At 48.9% G+C, this 10,140-nt stretch overlaps 1 protein-coding gene across 4 annotated transcripts in view; it reads left to right on the plus strand.

Moving 5' to 3' along the window:
• The first annotated feature begins 353 nt into the window (after positions 1-353).
• The window catches only part of PGPEP1 (pyroglutamyl-peptidase I), a 37,361-nt gene continuing 27,574 nt past the window's right edge, over positions 354-10,140 (plus strand). For 2 of the 4 annotated variants that reach the window (XM_003796563.3, XM_012809466.2), the window contains exons 1-2: positions 354-482; positions 2,233-2,285. In XM_003796563.3, the coding sequence (XP_003796611.1) occupies positions 449-482; positions 2,233-2,285 (87 nt within the window). In that variant the 5' untranslated portion in view covers positions 354-448. Of the gene's footprint in view, positions 483-555; positions 1,309-2,232; positions 2,286-10,140 lie in introns of those variants that run through there. The other 2 variants (XM_023517180.1, XM_023517179.1) reach the window with 2 other exon arrangements.

Consider the following 10,140-nt stretch of genomic DNA (forward strand, 5'->3'; position numbering starts at 1 on the left):
AAAAAAAAAAAGACTTCGAGGCTGCAGTAAGCTATGAGCCCATCAGTACACTCCAGAGCAGAACCCTGTCTCAAAAAAAAAGGAGAAATAAATCTCAGTGAATGAGAGATTTATGAATAGTTGTGGAATAAATGACGGGCTCATCCTCCTACCCCCTAACGCCTGGCTCAGGGCGTGGGGTACAGGAGCAAATTTCCTACGTGGAGCAGGTAAGAAAACTGAGGCAGAAACGGAGGAGACGCGGTGCTCTGGGACTCAGCGCTAGGGGGCGGGTCGCGGGCGCGCACGTTGCGCCTCGGGCCGGGGGCGCGCACGCCGAGCGGCCGGCCATGGGCGGGAACATGGGCGGGGCCGGGGCGGGGCAGTGCGGGGGCCGGATGGCTGTAGCTGAGGCAGCTGACGCGCCAGTCCGAACCGGAGCGGGTCGGAGGTGCAGCCCGATCCCGCCATGGAGCAGCCGAGGAAGGCGGTGGTGGTGACGGGTACGGGGGCTGGGCGCCAAAGGCGGCTGCAGGGGCAGCGGCCGGGGGCGGGGACGGGCCGGGTGGAGCAGGTGCTAGAAGTAGCGGCAGCTTTCGGAGAATGTCATAGCCTGCGGGAGCCCAGCTCAGTCCCGCTACCTAGAAAGTGGAGGAGACGGCTCCTCCTTGGTGGCCCCACGATCAAGAGATGAGGCAGGCAGGGGCGTAGGGCACCCGAGCGATACCCCGCGTGGAGCAGGCCCCTCTGGCTTCCTTCCTTCCCCGAGTGAGGACAGTGACCCTCCGGGCACCTACTTACTCTGACCAAGGGTTAACCAGACTCCGCCTCCTTGCCCTTCTCGTCTTCGGGCCTGTCCCCCACCCTCCCCGCGCCCCAGGGGACAAAGGCCGATTTGCGGGCAGGAAGTGTCCCGGTGACAAATGAACCTCCCAGCCACTGCTCCCGGCGCCCTACGCTAACGGGAGGCTGCTCTCCCGAGGCGGGGCAGGTGGGGGTCCGGGGACCTCTGGCGCTGGCCCGCTGGCCCCGCTGGCCCAGGGACTGTCTTAGCCGAAACCTTTTGTGCCTGGGCTGTTTATTGGTGAGCCCGGCCCGCTGTCACTGACTCCCAAAACCAACTGTTCCTCCTCCCTGAGACTCCGCCTAGGTGCCACGTGGCATGTCAACTTCCGCTGGGGCCTCAGAGTAGGGGGTCATTTTGACCGGCTATCTGGAGTAGGAAATCCAGCCAAGGTTCAAACAGGTGTTTTGCGGCTGTGGAAGGGAAGTAAGGGCTGGCCCTGGGATTCCTGGGAAGATGGAAGAAGCTACTCACCTGCCTAGCAGGTGTGTATAATTGAGGGGAGGGGCTCACTGCCCCCCTGCCGCCTACCTCTGCCGCCTACCTCTCTCTGGTTATTTATTTATATCAGTGCTTTTTGAGCTCATTACATCTTCACCATCTCCATGCAGAAAGGAAATTGGGGCTCATAGAGGTCACCTAGTTTGTAAGTGGCTGAACTGTGACTCAAATTCCAGCTGTGCAGAAACTTTCAGGGAATTTCCTTCCTAAGCTGTGGCATCTATCTGCCTTCCCAGGACATGACATCTCTCCTATAGCATTGATGTCACATAAGATCCGTTGGACCAGCTGACTGTTAGGCAATGTGACTCAGTGATTAGAAGAGGGAGGCCAACACCATGGACTTTCCAGCTCTTCCACCTTCTCACTGTGACCTTGGGCAGCTGGCTTTACAAACTCTGTGCCTCAGATTGGGTCTAAGAAACACCCTTGTGTGAAAGAGGATGTTGTGAGGCTGAATGCCAGGCAGATCACTTGGCGTATCTTCCCAGGCAACTATCTTGGTATGGAAAGGGGGCCTGTAGTTTGCACTGGCAGGTAGGAGAGCAGTGGGCTGGTGTCTGGACAACCTGGCCTGGAAAGGACCCATACACATCCCTTGAGGGCTGCTCCTCATTCAGTGGTGATTCGTGGAGCACCTACAACTCTCTAGAGTTGGGGGAGAGTTCCCACATAAAGACAGCGATAAAATAATTATGGATTGGCCCAAGAGTAGTGTATGAAATTGAGAAACAAACAGGCCAGCCTTGTCTGAGGGAAAAGAATCAGGTCTCCAACACTCCTGCAGGTGGCAGCTGCTCCTGGACATTCTCTGCTGCTTCTCCCAGGTTGGAGTTAATGGCCTGGACTGGGGCAGCCCGGGAAGAACTACTATGCAATAACATGTTGCTTTTACTGTTTTCTTTCAGGGTTTGGTCCTTTTGGGGAACACACTGTGAATGCCAGTTGGATTGCAGTTCAGGTAACTTAGATCTGGAGGGTAGGAATCAGACGTGAGGCTGGGCTCCCCCCAGAAAATTATGGCACCAAAGAGGCTCCTCTCATGAAACATTTATGTCCAATGTACACATCTTCTGACTTACGTTCATTGGGAACTTGTTTGCAGCCTGGCACTTTGAATTCTCCCAACAACCCTTGTGGAATAGGTACAGTCGTCATTCATGTGCCCACTTTACAAATGAGGAAACTGAGGCCTGGAGGAGTGATGAAGGGATTTTTTTTTGAGGTCACACAGACTGGAAACAGTCTTGCTTCTGATGTACTGCATGCCTTGACTAGTGGCTACAGATTTGAGACAGGGAGCGCCTGGGAATGGATATAAATGTTGCATTTCCAGGACACAGTTGCTTCAGTGGGACTGGCTCCTACTTTAACTTAGGAATCATCCATAGAAGGGATCTTTCTCCTTTTTATCAAAAATCTTTTCCATTTATTTAAAGACAAACGGTGACTCCAGTTAGTTCTCAAATGACCAGCCTGAGATTTCTCCATGTGCTTTAGGCAGGTGCTTCCCAGTTTGGGAGGAACCAGGCAGGAATATTTTTGGGGGGCTGGTGTCTTAACCTTGTGGGAGGTGGTGCAGTGACCCTCATTGTCACCTCCAGACAGCTGGGGGAGGAAAATTTGCATATTGGGGGTGGGGAGGGTTGTCTCTCTTGGCGTTGTGAGCAGAATGTCAGTCTGCAAAGCCTTTCCTAGTTTCTTTACCAGATGGGGCATTTGGAGGTCCAGACTGGGAACAATGAGCAGAGAGAAAGGGGAATGTTTTCTTCTTATATAAATCAGATCTGCAGAGACCAGAGCCAAATTCATGTTAATCCTAGGCCATTAGCTGCCTGATTTAAAGTATACCCGCTTCCCACTCCAAAGTCCTGGATTTAGATAAAATCCAACTTGAACCTCAATGTGGCAATTTCCAGATGGCCTTCTCCCTATGCCCCACCTTTTTTATCACTCAGATCTCAAAGTCTTAGCTGCTTCCCTTATTCCCCCCCCCCCACACACACACTTTTGCAAGCGGATTGGAGGGCTGGGGTCCCGGGACCCTGCAGATGGGAGCGTGTCCGGGGCCCTGCCTGTGCACCGCTCCCTGGAGCCCAGACAAAAAGGAACAGCGTGTTTCTGAAGACTTGTGTGTCTGGCTTTGTGCAAGTTTCAGACAGGAGCCTTCACGGGGCTGAGTGGACACAAAGCCAAGTGTCTGAATTCCTGGGCCCCAGACACTGTGATCTGCATCTAAATAGAAGAAAAATCAATTAAACAATCTTTGGAAATCCCTCAGAGCTTTGGGGCTCACTCTGATGGTGGAGATGGCAGCTTTTCATTCTGTGGTGGGAGGGGGGGAATATCCCTTCTATTTAGTCCTTGTCTCTTGACTTTCTTCCTGAAGTTTGTAAAATGAGGAGAGAGGTTTCTCCACTATTCCCCCGCTAAAAAAGATGCCAGCCTTCTCAGATCTGTTTCCTTTTTTTTTTTTTTTTTGAGATAGAGTGTCACTTTGTCACCCTTGGTAGAGTGCTGAGGCATCATAGCTCACAGCAACCTCCAACTCCTGGGCTCAAGTGAGCCTCTTGCCTCAGTTTTTCTATTTTTAGTAGAGACGGAGTCTCACTCTTGCTCGAGCTAGTCTTGAACTCCTGAGCTCAGATGATCCAACCTCCTTGGTCTCCCAGAGTGCTAGGATTACAGGCATGAGACACCACACTCCGCGCTCTGTTTCTCTTTTTAAGGAAAAAAAAAAAAAAACAACTGGAGTCTAGCTTTTTATATACCAAGCATATCTGTCTGTGTAATCAGTGAAGTTTTATGTCTATGCATCCCCAAGTTCTGGATCAAGATCTCAAACATGTGCTGGTTCTTCTTGATTCATTCACAGAAGCTCCTGGAGGGCCCTTCCCAGTTACTGTCCCCCAAGAAGTCAGCCTCTATGCTGACATTTTGCCACTTAGGTGAGGTTTTTTTTTGGCTGGGGCTGGGTTTGAACCTGCCACCTCTGGCATATGGGGCCAGCGCCCTACTCCTTCAAGCCACAGGCGCTGCCCTGGTGAGTTTTTTTTTTTTTGAAACAGAGTTTCACTTTGTCACCCTTGATAGAGTGCTGTGGCATCACAGCTAACAGCAACCTCAAACTCTTGGGTTTAAGTTATTTTCTTGCCTCAACTTCCCAAGTAGCTGGGACTATAGACACCTGCCACAATGCTCGGCTTTTTTCTTTTTTTTTTTGTGATTGTTGTCATTGTCGTTGTTTAGCAGGCCCTGACCATGTTCAAACCCACCAGCCCCAGTGCATGTGGCTGAGCTACAGGCACTGAGCTTAGGTGAGTTTTGCCTGTTTTAAAACTTGGCAAAGATGGAGTCATGTGGAGAGTTGGTGTTCGGGTTTAGCAGTGTCTGTGTAGCTCAGTGTCTGTGTAAGCCACCATGGAGTTGCACAGAGCTGCCGTTGGTTCTTCCTTGTTTCTTTGGATAAAATCACATTTGCCTGTTAAAAAGGTGTCACCTCTAGATGAACTCCATCCCTCAAAAAATACACCTTGGGATGTTCTTGGTATAGTGCAGAGACAGTCATAGGCAACACGGGGTGTCTATCACTTCTATCTGAAGACGTGTGTTTTGTTCTATGGGTTGAGCAGCAGTTGCTTCCTCCTACTGCCAATTTTTCAGAAACTCAAGTGTTCACATCTGTAGAAGGAACTTCTTCTCCCACAGGGACCCGTTCATGCTCCTTCCCTCTGTCCCTGTCTCTCCCACTATCTCTCCCCCTCGCTCCCCTTCCTTCTCCATTTCTCCCTCCTCCTCACACCCTCTGTCTCCCCTCTCTCCTCCTCTCCCTCCTCCCCTCTTCCCTTCTCTTCCCCTCTCCTCCTTTCTTCCTCCTCCCTTCCCTCCTTCCCTATCTCCCTTATTATCTGGGTCTCTCTGTCTTTCTCTCTTTTTCTCTCTCTTTCTTTCTCTCTATCTCTCCCTCTGTCTCTCTTTCTCTCTGTCTCTCTCTCCCTCTCTCTCCATCTCTGTATCTCTTTCACGTCACTTCTCTCTCTTTCTGTCTCCCTGTCTCTGTCCCTCTCTTCTGATCTTCCTTCTTTATGCCCTGGGTAAACCCACGCCCTGACATAGAGTGAACTGTTTCCCACCAGCCACGTTCAGGAGATGGGAGTTGTGTCAAGGGACAGAAGGGGAAAGACCCCTTACACCTTTCCCCAGGATAGTGGCTGCCCCCAGCACCTCTTGTAGGAGGCACCACATCTTTCGTGTGTCCTTTCGCCCCCAGATCTTGGGTGATAGGCTGGGAAGCTGGCTGCATTTCTTTCTCTCCTGAGGAGACTCAGGTGGGTGTCTAGGGCTCAGGAGCTCCTGGGCTCGGGGTATCTGGAGTGTCCCCTGCCCAAGCAGGGTGAGGAGGAGCCAGGTCACAGAATGTGGAGACATCGTGGGACAATTACTGCTGCAGTGAGTCTAGACAGACCTGCTAAGGATATTACCAGGGAACAAAGAGGGTCTTTGTCGTGGGGTCAGGGAATCGGTCAGATGTGGCTGCGCGGCGGGGTCTTGTCAGGTAGACGGGGTATAGACAATGTGGCATCTGAGGCCTGAACCCTATTTCTTTCATGGTATATGCTCAGGGGCCACAGGCAAGGCCAGCTGTGCTCACTGCAAAATCTGGTGGGACTTAGGGGTTCCCTGCCTCCCCAATACTCACTCCATTGAGTCCTTTTGGAAAAGAACATCTTCGAAGGCAAAGAATTTAGCCAGAGCATCTACCACATCCTTCCTCATAACTCCAGATGAACTTTATGGGTGTCTCTCACCCCACTCCATTACCCTCTTTAAAACTAAGGACTAATTTGCATAAAGCAACATGTATGGATCTTAAGTTAACCCATCACTTCAGTGAAAAGTTTGTATGCTTGTGCCATTAATATCTTGTTTGAGATGTAGTACATTTCCAGACCATTACCTGGAACCCCCCCACCACGCATCACTTCCCATCCTGCCCTAGAGACAACCACTATCCTGCGCTTGGTTACCACAGATGAGCTGTGCCTGGTCTTATGCTGGGTATGAGCCGATGGCACAAACTCTGGGTCCCCCATGTGTCTGCTGCTTGGGCTCAGCCTGCATTGGTGCAGGGGACAGCTATTCTTTTCCCTGCTGTATGTCATTCCGCAGGATGCACAAACCACAGAGTTACCCCATCTTCCATGGACAGGTGTTTTGGGGGCTCCCAGGTTTGTAACTAAAAATTAAGGAGCAGGCCTGCTTCTAAGTAGCTCCGTGTATGTGTGTGTGATTGATAGTGGTTTTATCCTTTGGGGGGAGGGGTCCTCTTTTTTTTTGAGACAGAGTCTTGCTCTATTGCCCAGGCTAGAGTACAGTGGTCCCCTCATAGCTCACTGTAGCCTCCTAGGCTCAACTGATTCTCCTGCCCCACCCTCCTGAGTAAATGGGAATAAAAGCACACACCACCATGCCTGGCTAATATTAAATTCTCTTTGTAGAAACGGGGTCTCCTATATTGCCCAGGCTTACCTCAAACTCTTGGCCTTAAGACATACTCCCACCTCAGCCTCCCAAATTGCTGGGATTATATATGTGAGCCACCACTCTCAGATAGTTTTTTCAGTTTAAATTTCCTCCCACTTGTGGGGAGGGAGATAGGGAAAAGGTGGGCACCCAGAAGGCTCAAAGGTTAGGACAAGAAGATGACTCGTCCGTATCTTTCTAGAATTGCCAGTTCATTTTCTATCACTAAAAATCGATGTGGAGCTAGTCACAATGTCACAGCTGTCATTCCACTCACTGGGGATACTGAGGCAGGAGGATTGCTTGAATGTAGGAGTTTGAGGCTGCCGTGAACTCTGATCATGCTATTGCTTTCCAGCCTGCGTGACAGAGTGAGACCCTGTCTCTAAAAAAATAAAACAATCCATGTGGGTGGGTGGCTGTCCCAAATGCTTAGAAAACATCTCCTGGTGGGGACAGTCCTGGCATTGCCCACTCAGCATATATCGCTTGTTTTACAGATTGAAAGAAGAGGGGCACGGAGAAGGTCCATAGGGAAGATCTGTTGCTCCAAGCTGGGTGTCAGTCGTATCCCACCTCAATATATCACATGTCATAGTGACTTGGCAGGTTACTGCCCCATAGAAAGTTTCTTGAGGGCAGCGCCTGTGGCTCAAGGAGTGGGGCGCCAGCCCCATATACTGGAGGTGGCAGGTTCAAACCTGGCCCCAGGCAAAAACTGCAAAATAAAATAAAAATAAAAATAAATATTAAAAAAAAAAAAAGAAAGTTTCTGAATTGGTTACTAAGGTCCCTTTGTCCACAGAGTTGGTACCACCAGATTAGCTCACCTGGGCTAGCCATGCTTGTGGGTAGCCAGGCCTAGGGGCAGCAGGCTTGGTTAGGGAATAACTCCCCAACTCTGATCCTTTCAAGTCCTCAGCCTGGAAGATAGATGTTTTTAATTCCTGTTCTCTCACTGCATTTTCTCCTGAAAGTCTGCAGGGCCATGGCCAAAAGATCAGGGGCAGGAAATTTTCAAGCATGGGGAGGACAAGAGGGAAGAAAAAACAGAGTTATGGTTGATAGAATTCAGAGAATTTAGAGAGGCAAGAGTAATCCTAGTAGATTATTGACCTTGTGCCCCATGGCTGGAGATTCATCCTGGCCCTGGAGGATAAATAGGCTTTATCCCCATTGTTTTCTTTTTGATAAGTTATGAGAATAGTGCAAAAAAAGTCTTTTCACGCTCAGGTTCCCAAAGATTAGTATTTTACTACATTTGTTCTTTCTCTATAGATAGTTTTTTTTTTTCCCTTCTGAGTCATTGAAGGGTCAACTGCAGACAGGGCAAGCCTATACCCCTAAATAATTCACTGTATAGCCTTATATGGTGGTACATGCCTATAGTCCTAGCTACTCAGGAGGCTGAGACAGGAGGATGGCTGGAGTTTAAGAGTTTGAGTCCAGCCTGGGCAAAACAGACCCTATCTCTTTTATTTTATTTTATTTTATTTATTTATTTGAGACAGAGTCTCACTATGTTGCCCTTGGTAGAGTGCTGTGGCATCACCAGCTCACAGCAACCTCAAACTCTTGGGCTTAAGTAATTCTCTTGCCTCAGCCTCCCAAGCAGCTGGGACTACAGGCGCCCACCACAATGCCTGGCTGTTTTTTGGTTGTAGTTGTCATTGTTGTTTGGCAAGCCTGGGCTGGATTTAAACCCGCCAGCTCCGGTATATGTGGCTGGCGCCCTAGCCACTGAGCTACAGGCACCAGTCACCTATTTCTTTAAAAAAAAAAAAAAGATTTATTTTACATTATATTATGTTAACACAGTTCCTGGTCATGCGTTACATTCAGTTGTCCCACCTCTCTTTAACCTCCTATAGTCTGCCCACTTCCTCAGTCTTTCCTCATGTCTCAGGGCATTGACAGGTTTAGTGAGAAACTGCTCAGTCACTTCATAGAATGGCCCTCAAGGTGAATTTGTCTAAGGTTTCCTGATGTTTAGACTGAGGTGGTGCATTTGGGGCAGAAGTGATGTTGTGTCCTTCTCTGTGTATCGTATCAAGAGACACCTACTGTAGCTGTGTCTCATTACTGGTGCCACTGACCTTGATCTGTTGCTTCAAGTGACATCTAGTGGATTTCTTCCTGCAAAATTCCTATGGATTTTTCCCATTGTAATTAAAAAGTATCCTAGCCAGGTGTGGTAGTGCATACTGTAATCCTTATACTCTGGGAGGATAAGGCAGGAGGATCACTTGAGGCCAGAAGTTTGAAACTAGCCTGAGCAAGAGACTCCATTACTACTAAAAAGAGAAAAATTATCTGGGCATTGTGGCACGTGCCTATAGTCTCAGCTACTTGGGAGGTTGAGGCAGGAGAATCACTTGAACCTAGGAGTGTGAGGTTGCAGTTAACTAGGACACCACTGTACTCTAAACTGGGTGACATAGCAAGACCCTGGCTCAAGGAAAAATAAAAGTATCCTGAGACAGGTGCCGTGCATGGGAGGCCAGGTGGGAGGATTGCTTGAAGTCAGCAGTTCGAGACCAGTGACTTCCAACCATTTTTAATTTTATTTTATATTTTATTTATTTTAATTTATTGAGATAGGATCTTGCTCTGTTGCTTGGACTAGAGTGCAGTGGCATCATTATAGCTCACTGCAACCTCAAACTCCTGGTCTCAAGCAATCCTCCTGCCTTAGCCTCCCTAGCAGCTGGGACTATGGGCATGAGCCACCACACCTGACCTCCTTCCACACTTTTTATTCAGCTTTCTACTGTAAGTTTATTTGCATCAGTGTAGACCCATGGATATTTACAATCCTTGACAAATTATAATCTTTTACACTTTCTTTATTTCAATGCTTAAATTATCCCAGATTTGGGATGGTGACAATTCCTCAAGCTAGCTTCTGTGTCCTTTTGCAGGGCCCCATCGTTCTTTTTTGTTTCCAGTTGTAATTTGCATAGGTAAACTTTGAATTTTGAAATAATTTTACATTAAAGGAAACATTACAAACATAATGCAAAGAGTTCCTATATACCTCTTGCTCAGTTTCCCCTGTTTGCTTTTTATTTTAAAATTTAGGCTGGGTGCACTGATTCACGCCTGTAATCCTAGCACTCTAGGAGGCCAGGCAAGTGGATTGCCTGAGCTCAGGAGTTGGAGACCAGCCTGAACCAAAGCAAGACCCCATCTCTAAAAATAGCCAGGTGTTAGGACGGGCGCCTATAGTCCCAGCTACTTGAGAGGCTGAAGCAAGAGAATCACTTGAGCCCAAGAGTTTGAGGTTGCTGTGA

The sequence above is a fragment of the Otolemur garnettii genome, unplaced genomic scaffold, assembly GCF_000181295.1.
Source record: "Otolemur garnettii isolate 467f Iridium unplaced genomic scaffold, OtoGar3 scaffold00105, whole genome shotgun sequence".
Lineage (NCBI taxonomy): Eukaryota > Metazoa > Chordata > Mammalia > Primates > Galagidae > Otolemur > Otolemur garnettii.